We start from the raw sequence: 16383 nt of genomic DNA, 5'->3' as shown, positions 1-16383 counted from the left end.
CTCTACTTGGCAGGCGCCTCAGCGACGGCCACGGGGCTCGTAACAGAGCCGCTGGTCCCAATCCACGCCCACCTCATCCAAAGTCCAAAGGGCCAGCCCAGATTTCCGCTATCTGTGCTTCACCGAACGCCACCTGGCTTGGTGAGATACTCGCAAAGAGTAGTTGGATGGCAAATTAGGAGATGGTGGATGAGATAACCCTAACTCCTTAGGGGAGGACTCGGAGGAGGTTGCTGTTATCTGCCCGGTGTGCGGTGAATAACTTTGAGAGTTTGAGGGGCAAACGTGCGCACAAGGGGCTCTCACTAAAGCGTTCGGAGGGGAGGTAGCTGTCATCTGCCCGCTATCCGACTCTGGATAGCTTTAAGGACGAACGTGCATACTACAAAGCCGAAGCCAAGGTCTGAGTCAGTTTATGCTGTGGCTTCCAGTGTTGGCCAAGATTAATGCATATAATGTATTCAGGAGTGGCCCTGATTATATCGACCCAAGAAACTCAAGAGACTTGGCCGCAGGAACTCGCTGACACCTATGACGGCCTCGATCACGTTCGTGTGAGCGACCGTGAGAGACGACTCTGCTTCTCCCATCCTATTTTCCGCCAATCACTCCCACCCGGACATGCTCAACGTGATGATTGTGTTTCAACTGCGAAACGCTCATGAGAATGGAACGACCGCACAGTGTGAGCTGCGGCGGGCGATGCAGTCCATGTCGGCAACCGCTCAACGTTCAACCATCAGCTTCCATAGTATCGAGACGGCGGGCGAGTTAGCGAATCACCATGTTCAATTATAGCCTGCAGCATTGCCTCGCGCCTAGGAGGCAATCACGCTCCTCACTTTCTCGTCGCTATAAGTAGCACATGCATGGCATCAACAAACGTGCCCTCCTTGGCGGCTGCCTTGGCTTCTTCACTCCTCATAACGCCGAATGTAGGACACGGTCTCCTCGCCTCCACACTTGTCTCGTCTGCATCTCATACGCTCTGAAATACCGCGATGCGAGAGTGGTTGACACTTGCGGAATTCTTCGTCTGGATCATCGGGGTGGCGGTTCTGGTGGTGTGGAACTTGCCCTCAAGCGCGTCGTCCCGGCAGAATGCTCGACAGGGTAGCTGGAATACCGATCTCGAGCAGCTCGAAGCTGCACCAATCCTCGCAGCTGTGGTGCCGGCGAGACAGCGACGCAGCGCGTTCAAGGCATACCGACTTACGGGGACCACCTTCCTCATAGTTCAGGTAAACGACATCTACTCGGAGCACCCGTACATCTACGCCAAACTTGTCCCGGAGGCGAACACCATTCTCGTGCTGGACACAGGCTGCGGCGGCGCTTCGAACGACCGAAAAGTTGAGGTTACGAGTTTGCGCGAGTTCATGGAGACGGTAGGGGTGGAGGACAACGGCGGCAAGCCGCTGAACGAGGGCGGAAAAATGCAATATGTCGTCGCGTTGAGCCACTGCCATTACGATCACATCCGTAGGTCACATAACGACGGTCTCAAAATAACGCAGTACTCACAACAGTCACCCGATCCAATTTTAGTGGGCGTTGAACAGTTCACCCATGACTCTCCAATTCTCCAATCATCCCACTCGCCATCTTTTATTTCGCGCGAAAGCCTCCCCGTACACTCCCTCTGCGCGGACCTGAATATCCGCACACCATCCTTTCAGTCCGCTCTAATTCCCCACAACCGGCCACTCCTGTCAGCCTCCGGAGTTCCCCTCGGCATTGTCCTTCTACACACGCCGGGCCACACGCCCGATGAACTAGCGCTCTGGGATGCGGATGAGCAAATGCTCTATGTCGGTGACACATTATATGAATGGGAGCCCATCATCTTCCCGAACGAGGGAGACATCCGAGCGTGGCTAGATACCGTGGACGCGCTCATCACAGTGGTTATTGCTTCGCATACACCAGAAGCGGTGTTGATCAATTGCGGTCATAGGTCAGCGATGAGACCTGCTCTAGAGGTGTTGCGTACGGCGAAGGCATTTATGATGGACGTCCTCTTGGGGAAAGAGCCGATACGGAAGCGAGCGAAAAGAAGGGGTTTAGACTACGTGGAGTACGTTCAGGCATCAAGACGGTATAGCCTGCGATGTCCATTGCGTCTCGTCGAGGAGGCGAGAGATTCCATTGAGACGATGTAGTCCATGTACGAGCTGTGAGACTGTAATAGTATGAGATGCTGGCGATATATGCGGTAAAATCTTATGGACCAGATGAACCTCACGGTCGTGCATTCTTCAGGACTTCCTGTTCGAGTTGCGCCAGAAAGGCGTCTGCAGCGTTCATCGGTGTTTCCTTCACTTCCGCCTTCTGTTTCCCCTTGCTACTCGATTTGGCTTCTAGAGCAGCGAAGGGGCTCATCGGTGCAGGTGACGGTATCGCTGGAACTGGTCCGGGACTTGCACCCTCCGCAGGCGCAGACGTTCGGGTGCCGGCAAGCTTCCTTCTCTTTGCATCCACCATCTTTCTTCTTTCCTCCAGTTCTCTCTTCCTCTTCTCCATCGCCCGACTCTTGATCGGCCCAGAACCTTCCTCTCCGGGCGCCCGCATGCCGTCCATCTCCCCAGGCCGAACGTCCGCCGCGCCAATCTCTTCACGCGTCTTCTCCGTCTCCTCGCGCGCCCGACGCAGTTCTTCCATCTGCCTTTTGCGAGTCTCCTCGTCGCCAGAGAACTGGTAGAACCCGGCGCCCTTGGCGCGCACTTCCTGGGCGGCATCGTAGTGCACGTTGAGCGGGTTATTCTCCTCCGCGTACTCGGCTTCGATGGCGGCGACGCGCTCTGCAGAGGGTTCGTAGACAGGAAAGTAGTTCACCGGATTATCTGTGATGGAGAGTAAGCGATCATGTATCCGTATGGCTCATGACGGAAGACCATGCTCACAGATTACGTCAGAACTGAATAATGGAGTAGGTTAGCTGGCATACACATCGAAAGATTAGGCAGTGAACGTACTCAATATCCTCCCCTTGCTTCGTAGTTTCCATTTGAGGAAGAAGATGCCGTGGAACCTCCGAGCGACGACCACTCCGTATTCGACCAAACTCGTCTTCGTACTCGATGATCGGATCATCCTACAATAAATGATTCAGATGAGGGAGCGCAATGTCTATTGAGCAATTTTGGCACTCACCTCTTCCTCAGCTGGACGCCTCGGCACTGTTAATGACTCGTCTACATCATCGCTGTCCGATTCGTACGCATCCATTGCCTTTGAGTCAAACTGCAGTTACGTACAGTCAGCAGGAACCGAGATAGGAACAGATGCATGCATACATCGACCAATAACGATTCATATTGCTTCTCTGAAATTCCTCCGCTCCTTCCCTTCCTCAGTTTCTCGTATATTTGCGCTTTTCGCTCCAAGGCGGCAAGTGCGGAGTCGATCGTTGGTTTGCTGATCTCCTCCAGCTCGATATCGCGCGCCGCACGAGCTTTTACGCCTTGATTCTGTCGAGCCCATATTGTCGGTTTCTATACGAGGCACGAACACGTCAGATACAATCACTCAGAACCAAAGCTAGATATTACCTTGTCTGCCCGCTTTACGCCACCAACGAGTGTTGTAGGCTTGCCCGCTGCCTTGTTCTTCGCAAACTCTTCTTCTTTTTTCAAAAGTTCAGCCTTCAGATCAAAGAAGGAGCTAGCGCTAACACCGGCCGCCTTAGCCTTATTCTTAGGCGCCATGATAGTCGGAGGGTTGGAGGCAACCGCACGTGGCGATGTAATGGGGTTGAGGCCTTTGGACAACAAGCGCAAACAACAGCCCTTCTGAGTGGCTGCCCGAGGCGTGCCCGAGCTCGGGATGACCATGCCAGCTAAATTTGATCCGTCGAGGATGATCTGGCTTGAACCGATTGCTGATCAGACTAAGGATGATCATGCATTTTCTACACGATCGAACTAGTATACAAGCACGGGGTCTCGATCGAGTCCGAACGAAATCTCATCTAACGATCGTTCGGGGGTATTTCGACAGATTCGCGAGATGGAATGTCAACTGGATTACATTGTCGTCACCGCTCGGGCTAGCCGAGTTGCTCGTTCATTAGAATTGCTTCACGTATCTGCGGAGGAGCGCAAGCGATGAGCACAGGGAATTCCGGGTGGAGAGAATATACTTACGTTGCATCCAGTTGCTTTATTTGCGGAAGTGCGAGCATTACCTTTCGGCGATAGTTTGCCCCTTCTGATTTCTGCACTGGGTTGCCTTCCAAATACACTGTTTCGAGGGACGATATGTGCTGGAGTTGTGGCTCCACGTGGTCGAGAGTACTGATTTGATTATCGTTGAACTACATCAAGATGTCGATGAAACTAAATGTCTTGCTGTGTGATTGAGACTCACCCATAGCTCTTCTAGAGTGCTGAGATGAGATACATTCTCGAGGACTTTCACGAAGTTGTTGCCGATGTCCAGTGTTCGGAGTTTGTGCTACGTTGCGAGTGGTGGGTGAATGAGAATAACAAAGACACAGGCGGGCAGGACTAACATTGTGTTCAAGCCCCTCTAGTCGCTCGATACCATTATGGCTGAGATACAACTCTTCCAAGCTCTCGAGGTTTTCCAAACCCTCGAGCTTCGTTATACGATTTGATTGTATAGACAAGACCTTGAGTCGTTTTAGGCTGCCCAAGTTCTACAGAGTTGATTGTGAGATATTTTCTGTCAATAAACGATATTGCAGCATACCTCAAGCTTTGCGATCTTGTTCTTTCCCAGCCATAGCTCTTCGAGGTTCACAAGTGCATCCAAGTTCTCAATTCTCTGACGAATTGCAATCGGTGATGAGACAAATACCAGACGTGTTCAAGAACACGTACACGCAATCGATTACCCCCAAGCTCAAGACTCCTCAACGTCGATCCTAGACTGTGCAGTCCTGTGATATGCGAGATCCTGTTCTGCACAAAGTACACCGTCCTGAGGGACGTCAATTGTTCAAGCGCTTCTGGTACGTGCTTCAGGAGATTGAACGACAGATCCAACACACTAGTCCGCGAGGCATGAACACAGACCAGCTGACACAATGACAAGAGGACAGCTACTCACGAGAGCTTGCTAAGCTTGTCCAGCGCTCCGTCTATGTGCTTGACTTTGTTGTCGTACAGGTCCAGCTCTTCCAGTACTTCCAGCGTCTGCAGGACTTCCGGGTCCAGGAAGGAGATGTAGTTCTGTCGCAGACAGAGCTTCCGAAGGTATGGACCGAACCGAGGCAAGCCGAGGTTGGAGATGGAGTTCAAACGGGAATGCACAAGCTCGATTTCCTGACAGTTGCATGTAGCGATCAGCGGAAGCGAATAAGCGTCGACTTACCTCCGTCTCATCTGGCAGATCCTCAAGAATCTCCGCATCCTCCACTGACGGTTCCTCCTCCTCAGGATCCTCCTCCCCGCTAGTATCCCCATCGGGCGCAGGAGTGTTCGATACAGTCGCCATTCGCGCAGACTTTTTTCTAAAAGCACGTCAAGGATTGGTCGCACTCGTCAGCAGGATCAAACGCACTGCGGCGGTTTCACATTGGCAGCGTCAAGGGGAGGTTCTGCAGCGGCAGGTTTGGACGTCGCTGTGGCATTTGAGCAAGGTTCTGCCATGAGCGTGTGTGGCGTAGATCAGATTCAAAGTAGAAGTCAGAAGTTGCAAAGGCGATGTTTACCGGTAAGTGGCTGGGAAACACTCCGTTAATAGGCGCCGGGTCATCTCGGCACACGATCTCGACTTATGGTGGCGCTCATGCTTATGGGAGGTTACCTCTTTTCTCTGGAGGCCCCCAGTTAACGAACGTATCTTCATATCAATCCTACAGCACATCTTTTCGGTGCCCGCTGTCCCACTGAGCCTCTGATGGGCGCATAGTCATTGACGCCACCGGAGCTTGTACTCATGCCGTAAAACCTGCTAATCGCGCAATATTGCGATCTAGCCAATAACTTCGACGACCCAATGGGATTACTGGCGAAAACGAGTGTCTATAACAATGGCTTATGATACAGTACATAGCGAACACTCTGCAGGCGATGTTACGAAACCCCATACGCTGGGCGAGTGACGTGCATCGCACAGTGGTTCAGAATAGTGTAGAACGCGAACAGGGAGAGAATACGATAAATATATATCTTCGAAAGGAAGACATATGCTTATGGGATAGTGGATAGTGGAATAAGAAGCGAGCCGTTAAAGTAGAATAGACGAATGACCCTTCTCCGAAGGACGAAGAACGAATTACATAGTCTTTAGCTGCGATAGAAAGTCGAGACGATAAGACCTTGAACGGCGACGATCACCGTCAATGAAGGCGAGACGCCAGACCGACCCACTTTTACTCCTGGCCATAGCTCGACCTATTCGACGCGTGATGTGCATCTGCGGACCCTGGGCTGGGCTGTGAGTCATTTCTGTCATGATCTCGGGTGCGCCTCTCACGTTCAAAGGACGAAGTCGACAAGCCCGCACTCGCCGGCGACTCCGCAACAGGTGATACCGGCGAGTCTGCATGCGCTGTAGAGTATACAGCACCCTGCTCCATGTGCGGCGTGCCAGTAGGATGGCCGTGCACATGCGTCCCGGCAGGGTGTGCCGACGGCGGCGGCGGCGGCGGTCCCGCGTAGAAAGGCATTCCCTGCGGCTGTCCGCCGTAGTGCTGCCGTCCATCGGCATGCGCATTTTGGTGGTGATGAGAATGGTGAGCGTACGGGATGTACGGCACCGCCCCATTCGGTGGCGAGGGCGAGGGCGACATGCCGTTGTGGAAGCCATGATGCCCTTGTGGAGGTGGAGCGTGGGGCGCGTACATCTCGCTCGCCGCTGGCGACCCGTTCGATGACGAGGTAGCGAACGATCCATCATCGTAGTACCCACCGTGACGGGCGTTAGAATATCCCGCGGGGACGGGTGAACCCGAGGGGGAGTGATCTTTCTGTATGGCGCTGAACACCCTGTCCTTGCGCCGGCGTGTCTGTTGCGCGGCAGGCGCACCTTCCTTCTTGGCACGGGACCGCGCATAGCGGAGACCGCACCTGCGACGCGAGATAATGTCAGTATTGGTACCGACAGGCGGTAGACGGGATTGCTACATACGCATTGCATAGATCCTTTTTACCACTGGGCCCCTTCCTCCATTCGGGGCTATGCGTCACCTTGCAGCTCGAGCACCGTGAGATGCCCACAGGTGGGTTGCCCGCGCTCCGGCCTCCGCTCCCATACTGGTCCCGGGTGTTGTTCGAGCCACGTCTGTGTACCACCCTCGAGGGAGGCACGTAGTCACTTCCAGGCGAAGGCGGCGTGTCTTCATTTACAGCAGCAGGTGGAGGGTAGGGCGAGCCTGAAGGTGGGGCAGACCCAGGGAACTGCGCCGTTGCAGAATTTGTGTCCAAATAGGAGGGCGGTTGTGACGGCCACTGGTGTTGTTGAGGAGTTGCTGAATAGGAAGAGGATCGAACGCTGCTGACCGATGGGACTGAGGCCAAAGAACCGTTGTGAGAGTTCCAATTGTAGTGAGCCGAGTTCGGGCTGCCGGGCGGGTGAGACCAATTACTTGGGGGATAGTGCGAAGGCACATGATGAGGCGGAACAGCGAAGCCGTTGTAGTGAGACGATGGCGCAGGTACGGGCGGCAGGCTGTACGAATGATGCCCCTGGTCGTAGTACGGCTGAGCGCCCTGAGATGGGTAGTGGTGGCCTGACGCCGTTGCTGCGTTATTCGGATTCAACGGTCGAGTACTAGCGTGGACTTTATGGCAAGCGAATATTATGGACCCTGAGCTCGGCGTCGATCAGGGGAACTGAAGAGAAGCAGGCGCATATAGAGTACTCACCGTGAGGGATGAATATACTTTCGACTTCTTTGCTGTTGTCCACTCCGAAGTGCATGATCTGCTGCGCTTTGTACCGTCTTGTACAACTAGTCTTTGCGTCCACACTTGAGACGGCGTCGCTTATTTTAACGTCCTGGGCAAGTCTTGCAAAGTCCTTGGAGGTAGGTCCACCGTGATCCTGCTGCTCAGGAGGCCAGCTCATCCAGAGGGAACGTTCCGGCTGATTAAGCAGTATTTGGAAGACCCGCGACATTGAGAGTGGCTGCGGCACGGCAGAGAGGAGCCGTTGATACAAAAGCTGTACTTGGTCCATGCTCATAAGCGGTGTACCACACCAATTAGACCACCCCGTTTTGTCGTGTTCATCGTTGTCGCGGTCCGTCATGTCGACGGCCGCATGGATAAAGCATAGCACTAACCCATCCGACGCCCAGTTGATGACGATGTCAACCGCCATGTAATTATCGTCGACAGATACTTTGTCGATGACTCGACAGTCCTCCATGGACCCTTTATACCCGAGCTGCTCGCGGATACGCGAGAGCCTGGAGTAACGCACTCTATATAAGATTACGTCAACGAGGTGAATGAGCGCGCCTGCTGACACGAAGCGACCGCATGCGAGAGGCATGTGCATACGTACCGGGTGACGCTGCCGTGCAGGGTACGACTCTCCAACACGCTTCCAAGGTCGAGCTTGGCAGACGCCTGTTCGTCTGGATGAACGAATTCGAGGAGGGACTTGCCCAGGAGCTCATCCGCCTGTTCGTGAAGGTGATCTGTGAGGACGGGGTCGAGGTACAGGAAATGGAGGTCGGGGGTGAGAAGGCTCCAGTCTGTAGTGCCAAAGTCAGCATGGGCCAGGGGATGGCGCGGAACAATCATAGGAGCGATCGAGGGCGATCGTCCGAGCTGGGCGGAAAGATACATACAACAGCGAGTCTGGGGCATATTTGAGGGCGGTGCGCTGGCACGATCAACCGTCTGCGCGGAGGACGGGGGCGCGTTGGACGCGACCGACGACGGCGACGCGAGGGGAGGAAGGATGGGCACGTCGTCAAAGGTGGTGGCGTGGTGCATGGCGATTCGGGAGTCGGGAGCGTGGATCGGGGGCAACTGAGTCAACTCTGAATGAGGATGCGGTTCAAAGGCTCGTTGAGACGACGCAACAAAGTTCATGGCACGAGGTAGGATAGGAATAGGCAGAAAGTAGTATAGAACGGGCGGGGAGGTTAAGCGAGGAGCTAGGGTAGAGAGCGCGCACGCGGAGATGGTGAGCGGACGAAAGGAACGAAGGACGAAGGCGCTGAGGGCAACGTCGAGGAGGAGACACACAGGGGCACCGGCCACTGTGGCACTCTTTGCGAGGCAGTCAACACGAATCAACTCCAGGTCATCGGACCGCACCACATCGCTTATAAGGTCGATCACAGCAAACTCTATCTCCTCGTCCCCGTCGCTCTCTCCGCCGTCGTCCACCTCCCCCGCACCGTCGCTGCCAGCGTACGCAGCTGGTGCGGACCCGGTCACGTTTTTCCATTTAATTTCGGGCCTTGTCCGCGGCCTCCGCGTGCAGCCACGCCTCCGCTTCGCACTGCCATGCTCGCACCTGGTGGCCTGAGCCACATGCCTTCGGAGCTCTATATTCTAAAATGCACGGCTGCGTTGCCCACGTCTCCAGCCAGCGCTGGTGCTCCTTGCCGCTGTGACCGAAGATCAACCTCCGATCGTGAGATCCGCTTCTTGCGATCGCCTCGACGCTCAAGTCCGCCGCGATCGCAAAAGCGATGCACCGGCGCACGGGCCAGCCAGACCAGAGTGCTTCACATTTACTCTCATCAGGCGACTGTAGCCGCAGCGCGCCGTGAAGGGCGGTCGTCCTCGCGGCAGGCCCACGCAGTGCTCTATTCTCCGACGGAAGACACGGACATTACATCCCCGCACAGATCACCACATCTCTATGTGAGCAGTCTTATCCAGAAAACAGATATGCCCTCGGAAGTGCTCTACTCTCCGATAGCAAGCATGCTGTGAGACGGCTCCTTAAGCGAAGACAAGAATCATGGCTTGCTCGGCATCGACTTGTCCTGTCGATTCCATTTCGCGCGGCTCTTCCTTATTCTGTCACTGCTCCCGTCGACCTTCGATGTCATTACCGCGCCGACATGAAACAAGATATTTAGAGGCCATTTCTGCCGCTTGTGCTCGCCTTCATGAGGCTCGCTGTCCATTTTGAGCACAATGGCTCTCGACACGCAGGTGGCCCGACAGCGGCCTTATGCACTCCAGGTGATCATAGATCTTCGCGTCACAAGTAGCTCGCAGTCTATTCTCCATGGAGCGGAAGTTCAATCCGTGTCGCAGGAAGGAGGGAAGCGCGGGACTTCCATTAGGCTCGGCTCCAGCACCATTTGACTGTATATAGAGTTCCTGTATTTTCCTGAAAATATGCCCAGCAAATCTGGTTTGGTCCTTTGCCTTTGAGAGTAGGTTCACCTCTGTGGTTTACCTCCGTGTTTCATACCCTCAGTCAAGAACAGTTTTTAAAGTGTTATTTCATAGTACACCTAATATTGGCAATAGGCCAACATCCGATCCCATTCGATGCAGATCGGCAATATTGGGGCGATACAATTGAGCGAACCAAGCCGATCCAAGTCACCAAGGTTGATCATATGTACTTCTAGTCCCCATGCGTCTCGAGCAAATATTTTGAAACCTTCAAGCTGACTTAATTGAAGATATTGCTAGTGCGCTGTGTGTGGCGGTCGGCGGCCCGTCTAGAGAAACATAACCGGCACGTTCCCTTTGTTCTGTTCGCAAACTTCACAGAAAGACAGATTAATAAAAAGTTGTAGGAAATATTGGACATAGTAAATCCTGCATCAGAGTGCACAACAATGAATACATTTTTATGTGAAGTTTTAAGGCTGTGAGGATGGGAAGAGATTCGGTAAAAGGCCACATCACGGTCACGTGCTAGCCTGAAAAGGACGCGCCACAATTAGACGAGACGAGGTTCGCTCCCACCGCCATGCCAGTATCGACACGCGTGCAGGCCGAAAAGAACGTCTGGGTTGCTGCAGGAGATGGCGATCTTGAGCGTGTCAGGGTGCGTACCCGACATTGCCTTACCGAGGGAGATACTGAAGGCGGCCCCCCAGGAATTGATTGAGAATCAATGTAAAGTAATGGTGTTAAATATCCGACGCAGATGCGCTTACCGTCACTCGGTCGATAGCTCTATCACCAAACACACCTGATCCCTATACCTATACTCCAATGTAAGTCTTTTCCCGAACGTGACAGTCACCTCTCTTGAAATTGCTGCTCCTCATTCAGGCATGCTGCCGCATCCTATGGCCATCTCCACGTTCTCGAATATTTGATATCCAAAGGTCCGCGCCAGTCCCCGTATCGCTGATTGGTTGATGAATGCCTTCCAGATAGGTGGGGACGTCAACATCACAGATAACGATGGCGATACGCCTCTGTACGTTGTTGAAGATGTCGAGACTGCTCGATATCTCGTCGAACATGGTGCGATCGTTGATCGACGGAACTCTGAGGGACTGTCGGTGAGCATTCCAATCGCATAACCGAGAAAGTTGAGAAATTCATACGACTGCCAGCCTGCCGAGTACCTGGCGGAGGACTACGAGGAGGTTGCGGCTTACTTGGAGAGCGTGTCCCCTGCAAGAAGAGACAATGCTGTAGAAACTCCGCCTGTCTCCGCTACCGCCTCGCAACAGCCCTCACAGTATGCACAAAACATCGCATCAGAACAATTGACGTCTTCTCTTATGGAGTCTGTGCAAGACATCATGCAGCGTGCTTCGGCCGAAGGACGAGATCCCGAGGAAGAGCTGAGGCAGGCTGTTGGACGTACGGTGCTGGAGGGGATGGTCACTGGATATGGGATGAGTATTGAGGCAGAGGACAGCAGACGTGAGGATTCAAATGGAACAGAGACGAAGAGATCACGCATGGATGATGATGGGCCGGGGTAAGCTCTCAGTATGGGTGCTCTTGTCTTGGTTTTGTGTCGTTGTATCAATGATTATTTAATTGTTTAATGTGCCGCGGGTGCTGTGTGTCAACGGCATCGAAATGTATATCGGTAAACATGACTGTCTTTACGACTTTTCATTACAGTTAGGCCTGGATTGACAATGACACTCTTCCAGTCAATGGACAGTGTTCTGACCGACGTCCATTCCAATCCGATAGTCTTCTAAGACGGACTCCACCAGGCAATACGCGTCGCTGTGACCAGATTTGACGGCTTCCTCATGCAGCTTCCATTTCGCACTGCAATCGCTCTCGACGGATAGTCTGCACCTCTCTGTCTCACTCTAATGTGCACCATCACGAAACACATCTCGCTGGAAGACCTTGCGGTCATCTCCGAGCGGTCCAATGTATCCGGCGAGACGCCGGTCTTGAAGGCAGTCGCAGAGGCGCAAGCAAAAGACTACAGCGCAATTTGCTGCCCGCTCACCACAGAAAAGTGGAAGACACGATGGCAGGAGATGTGCCTCTTGCCCGCGGACGGCATAGAGGACAAAAATGCCCTCGAGCGGCGTGCGGAAGAGTGGAGGTCGAAGCGGGTATACCTGCACGATGAAGTTACCCTCACTCGCCTCGGTGAGCATGCCATTTCCACGCCAGACCATCCAGTTGTATTCATTAGCGTGCAACTAGATGAGGCAGAGAGGGTCATTGTAATGGTGTCGGATTGGCTAGAGCTCGATGCCACGGATGATTGGGTCCGGCATGATGCTGAGATGGTGCGTAGTCCATATTCTTTCTCGCACATATTCACATCAAACTCTTTCCTCTCTCCCGCAGGCCTTACAACAAGAGCTTGCCTATGCCTCCTATCTGAACGTGCATACTGCCATTCTCCCACCGCCACGGAACAGGTCGAATATCGCATCGTACGCACGGACTGTGAACGCTTGCCTCACCATGGTACCCTACATGGTGCTCTCCGTGCGTATACCGATATATGAGCCGTCCATGCTGCACCTCTCGCCTATGTCCCCGGGTGCGAAGCCAGCCGCATCGGTATCCTCTCCCTCCGTGCTCTTCTTCGACGAGCCCTCGGTAGCCACTTGGGAGATGTGGGATGCGATTCGGACTGTATGCGAATATAACCCCAGGCTGACGTTGAGTGCGCACACCTCTCCGTAGTGTCGCCGCGTTTAATACTCACATATTGCACAGCACTTGACATGACGCCCCCTATGCCATCTGTCCTCAGCGTACTCAGTCAGTGGTCGGCGGAGCCCGTACGCCACCTTTTTCTACCTGCATCTACGTTCATAGCAAACGCAAAGGGCTACCCAGTGCTCCCAAAAGTAACGCAATCCTTCATCCGGGACATCATGAAGGTGTGTCCTGCTTTCAAGCGAGGTAGTTTCCATGACACATGAACGCTGTGTCAGCTGCATCCCAATGTGATCCTTTCCGGTACATCAGCTGGACGGCATAAAACTGGTGGGGAGGCGGTCTATTCGCAGTATGTACGGCATTTGGAGAAGACAAGCCCGTCAGTGAAGGCAGCAAGAACTGCGGGGACCGTTGAGCATTTTGCTCAAGGTTATCAGGACTATCTGCAAGCACCTTTGCAGGTCTGTGCCATCCAGTGTCTCCAAGCCGTCACATGTCAATGACTATGTTCGTTCAGCCATTGATGGACAACCTGCAGAGCGTCACGTATCAGACATTTGAGCAAGACCCGGTGAAGTATCACCAGTACGAGGAGGTGAGATTACCTCCCAGATTTCACTTCGTGTCATGTCGTTGAGGGATGGACTAGGCGGTCTTTCTAGCGCTGATGGACCGGCCGAAAGGCGAAAAGACGTGAGCAAAATCCGCATGACTCCAACATCGGGAAATATTGATAATCTTTACAGTATCATCTGCGTCGCAGGCGCAGGTCGTGGACCTCTCGTCGCAAGATGTCTGAATGCCATGCAGCGAGCCAACCGGAGTGCATCTATATATGCGGTTGAGAAGAACCCGAATGCATACGTCACGTATGTCCTTCGCGTATGTTATCTATATCATACTGACCGTCCGAGTCAGCTTGCAGCAGCGACAGCAGAATGAGTGGGGAGACAAGGTGAAGCTATTATTCGGAGACATGCGCACACTGCAGGTCCCGGAAAAAGTAGATATATTGGTCAGCGAGTTGTTGGGCTCGTTTGGGGATAATGAGCTTAGCCCTGAATGCTTGGATGGCGCCATGCGCTTCTTGAAAGGTAAGACACCAATCACTCGAGGTGGTGACTGTATCGCAGATTGACTCGTCCTCCTCCGCAGAGGAAGGAATCTCAATACCGGCGTCATACACCGCGCATATAGCCCCTTTGTCATCGTCAAAACTACTCAATGAAACCCGCGTTACTAAGGAGGAGAAGGCCGCGGAAACGCCTTATGTTGTGATGTTCCAAGCCATCAACATCCTCAGCGGCGACGGCGGAGGGCTAAGTGGAAACTGCGGGCCAAAAGTGCAGGAGTGCTGGGAGTTTGAGCATCCTAGGAGAGACGCGGTCTTAAATGAGCAAGGTATAATCGTAACGTATCGCAAGCAAACTTAGCTCATTGTGTTCGTGCAGGTTTGCCTCCGACAAACAGTCATAATGCCAGGTCAATACAACTTGCGTTCCACATACCACATGCTGGTGCTCTGCATGGCCTGGCTGGCTACTTTGAGGCTGTTCTGTATCGTAACGTCGGCTTAAGCATCCATCCAGATCGGATGGACCGCATATCAAAAGACATGCTCAGTTGGTTCCCTCTGTTTTTCCCATTCAAGGTACATCGCCTACAACGCATCTATACAGACAATATGACCTAATCTTGTTCCTATTGCAAAGGAACCGTTGTACCTTCCGAGCAACTCTGAACTGCATGTCTCGCTCTGGCGCCTGACCGACCAACGCAAGGTCTGGTACGAGTGGTACGCAGAGGCGTTTCTCCCGGTTCCAGGCGCGACGTCCGTGCGTCCGACATTCACAGAGGAGGACCGAAGGTTGTCAAACCTGTCCATCAGTTCGACACCATCACTGTCTTCCAGTCCGCTCATTGATGCGGTGGACGTGTCGCGCCTTGAAGAAGGTTCGGAGATCCTTGGCGAGGGTGGAGCGGGAGAGAAGGCGCAAATTGGGCTGATCAAGATTGGACAGACGAGCTTGCATAATCCTCGAGGTCGAAGTAGTTGGATTGGTCTCTAAGCTTGCAAGTTATATTATTCTCGCGCATCACCATGTCCTGCTGGTCCAATTGTGCTCACTCGTTGTTAGAGGGGATAGTACTTTGAGCCCGCGGTCAGAGCACATACAGCGCGGCCACCGAGTGCCACAGGCGCGTGCCGTCAGATTCGGGTACCGATTCGTTAGCCGCGACAGCGGCGGCTGGCGGACTACATAAGGAAGTTGAGTTCGTTCACTCGACTTCGCCCATCTATCCTCCTCTTGCGACGACCTCTCTGTACCTCAACTATTCTATACTTCCATATTCCACGTCTCACTCCTTACATCACGCACAGTCCTTACTGTCAAGATGAAGTACTCTGCCGCCATCATCAGCCTCGCCGCCCTCGTCCCCGTCTGCGTAAGCGCCAACCTCATGATCAATACTGTGTGAGTTGCGTGGGCGTTAGCCGTGGTTGTTCATACGAGGCTGACCTACTCTTGACAAGAAACGATATCGTGGAATGCGGTATGTCGCAATAGCATCGCAAGACGAGATCGGGCGTTGACATGGACCCCACAGAACCGACCTCGTTCAGCTGGAACGGTGGAACGCCGCCTTACTTCCTCTCGTTGGTGCCCGGGACCAACACGGGTGCGGCTGCCGTAAGCTGGTTCACAGAACGACTGAGGATATGCATTGACGACGAGCTTATATAGCTGAAGAACTTCGGCCAACAGGACGGGACAAGCCACACCTGGGTTGTCGATTTATCTGCTGGAACGCAATTGTGAGTTGGTTCATGGAAATCGCGCTCGGGCTCCTCGTTCACTGTGCACCCAGCACGTCCGTCCTGAAGGACAACACTGGTACGACCGTATACTCCGACGTGCAGACTGTTGAGCCAGGCACCAACAACAGGTCAGTGAGCTCTAATATGAACGGGCCGTGACTTACCCCGGTGGTGATCGGCGCAGCTGTGTGAGTACCTCCGTGAACGAAGGCGGCTCAAATAGTAGCTCGGGATCGTCGGCAATGTCATCCGGCGAAGCATCTGCTAACTCGTCGACTACTTCGTCCGGTACATCGTCGGGAAGGTTCGTAGCTTTCACCTGTGATCGAAGTCTCTGACTGACCTGCATGGGCTCCAGAACTTCTACGTCAATGACTAGCTCGTCCGCCGGAAGCAGCGCAAGCGCGAGCGTCACTCACACCGCAGGCAGTAGCTCGTCTTCGTCCTCATCCTCGAGCAGCAGCGGCGCCGGCCATTCGACCTCCATTGGCTCATTTGCTGCGGTCGTGTTGTTGGGTCTGGTGGGGGTTGCCCTCTTCTGAGCCGGATGCG

At 53.7% G+C, this 16383-nt stretch overlaps 7 protein-coding genes across 7 annotated transcripts; 4 read left to right on the top strand and 3 right to left on the bottom strand.

Annotated features, from left to right (window-relative positions):
• Positions 1 to 607: 607 nt before the first annotated feature.
• On the top strand, positions 608 to 2641 carry LAESUDRAFT_724598 (Metallo-hydrolase/oxidoreductase). The gene is made up of 2 exons (XM_040908648.1): positions 608 to 1482; positions 1549 to 2641. Exons 1-2 carry the CDS (start codon positions 1002 to 1004, stop codon positions 2160 to 2162), a joined length of 1095 nt encoding a protein of 364 aa, XP_040765370.1. The 5' UTR covers positions 608 to 1001; the 3' UTR covers positions 2163 to 2641.
• Positions 2242 to 3707, bottom strand: LAESUDRAFT_651046 (uncharacterized protein; the record flags this gene model as incomplete). The annotated part of the gene is made up of 5 exons (XM_040904278.1): positions 2242 to 2843; positions 2950 to 3094; positions 3154 to 3243; positions 3297 to 3494; positions 3552 to 3707. 5 exons carry the CDS (start codon positions 3705 to 3707, stop codon positions 2242 to 2244), a joined length of 1191 nt encoding a protein of 396 aa, XP_040765369.1.
• Positions 3708 to 3874: 167 nt separating this feature from the next.
• LAESUDRAFT_724596 (L domain-like protein) lies at positions 3875 to 5678 on the bottom strand. Its single transcript, XM_040908647.1, has 9 exons — positions 5527 to 5678; positions 5338 to 5476; positions 5074 to 5288; positions 4845 to 5013; positions 4714 to 4788; positions 4514 to 4660; positions 4369 to 4455; positions 4146 to 4315; positions 3875 to 4087 (listed from the first exon to the last, which is right to left on the bottom strand). Exons 1-9 carry the CDS (start codon positions 5613 to 5615, stop codon positions 4069 to 4071), a joined length of 1110 nt encoding a protein of 369 aa, XP_040765368.1. The 5' UTR covers positions 5616 to 5678; the 3' UTR covers positions 3875 to 4068.
• Positions 5679 to 5937: 259 nt separating this feature from the next.
• On the bottom strand, positions 5938 to 9423 carry LAESUDRAFT_677413 (uncharacterized protein). The gene is made up of 5 exons (XM_040905656.1): positions 8768 to 9423; positions 8479 to 8671; positions 7836 to 8395; positions 7099 to 7777; positions 5938 to 7037 (listed from the first exon to the last, which is right to left on the bottom strand). Exons 1-5 carry the CDS (start codon positions 9012 to 9014, stop codon positions 6341 to 6343), a joined length of 2376 nt encoding a protein of 791 aa, XP_040765367.1. The 5' UTR covers positions 9015 to 9423; the 3' UTR covers positions 5938 to 6340.
• A 1446-nt stretch (positions 9424 to 10869) lies between these two features.
• Positions 10870 to 11920, top strand: LAESUDRAFT_698265 (ankyrin; the record flags this gene model as incomplete). Its single annotated transcript, XM_040906340.1, has 5 exons — positions 10870 to 10947; positions 11000 to 11031; positions 11178 to 11233; positions 11286 to 11413; positions 11468 to 11920. 5 exons carry the CDS (start codon positions 10870 to 10872, stop codon positions 11843 to 11845), a joined length of 672 nt encoding a protein of 223 aa, XP_040765366.1. The 3' UTR covers positions 11846 to 11920.
• Positions 11921 to 12193: 273 nt separating this feature from the next.
• On the top strand, positions 12194 to 15079 carry LAESUDRAFT_736244 (PRMT5-domain-containing protein; the record flags this gene model as incomplete). The annotated part of the gene is made up of 12 exons (XM_040910677.1): positions 12194 to 12482; positions 12540 to 12625; positions 12687 to 13011; positions 13065 to 13231; positions 13286 to 13471; positions 13528 to 13605; positions 13660 to 13703; positions 13757 to 13879; positions 13929 to 14104; positions 14166 to 14411; positions 14462 to 14661; positions 14723 to 15079. The coding sequence occupies 12 exons, from the start codon at positions 12194 to 12196 to the stop codon at positions 15077 to 15079; spliced, it is 2277 nt and encodes a 758-aa protein (XP_040765365.1).
• A 328-nt stretch (positions 15080 to 15407) lies between these two features.
• Positions 15408 to 16373, top strand: LAESUDRAFT_758211 (uncharacterized protein; the record flags this gene model as incomplete). Its single annotated transcript, XM_040912423.1, has 7 exons — positions 15408 to 15487; positions 15547 to 15566; positions 15621 to 15703; positions 15758 to 15828; positions 15882 to 15959; positions 16016 to 16135; positions 16190 to 16373. 7 exons carry the CDS (start codon positions 15408 to 15410, stop codon positions 16371 to 16373), a joined length of 636 nt encoding a protein of 211 aa, XP_040765364.1.
• Positions 16374 to 16383: the final 10 nt, after the last annotated feature.

The sequence above is a fragment of the Laetiporus sulphureus genome, assembly GCF_001632365.1.
Source record: "Laetiporus sulphureus 93-53 unplaced genomic scaffold LAESUscaffold_14, whole genome shotgun sequence".
In the NCBI taxonomy this organism is placed as follows: Eukaryota; Fungi; Basidiomycota; class Agaricomycetes; order Polyporales; family Laetiporaceae; genus Laetiporus; species Laetiporus sulphureus.
The sequence above is the reverse complement of the archived record's forward strand: the minus strand, read 5'-3'. Positions and strand labels throughout refer to the sequence as shown.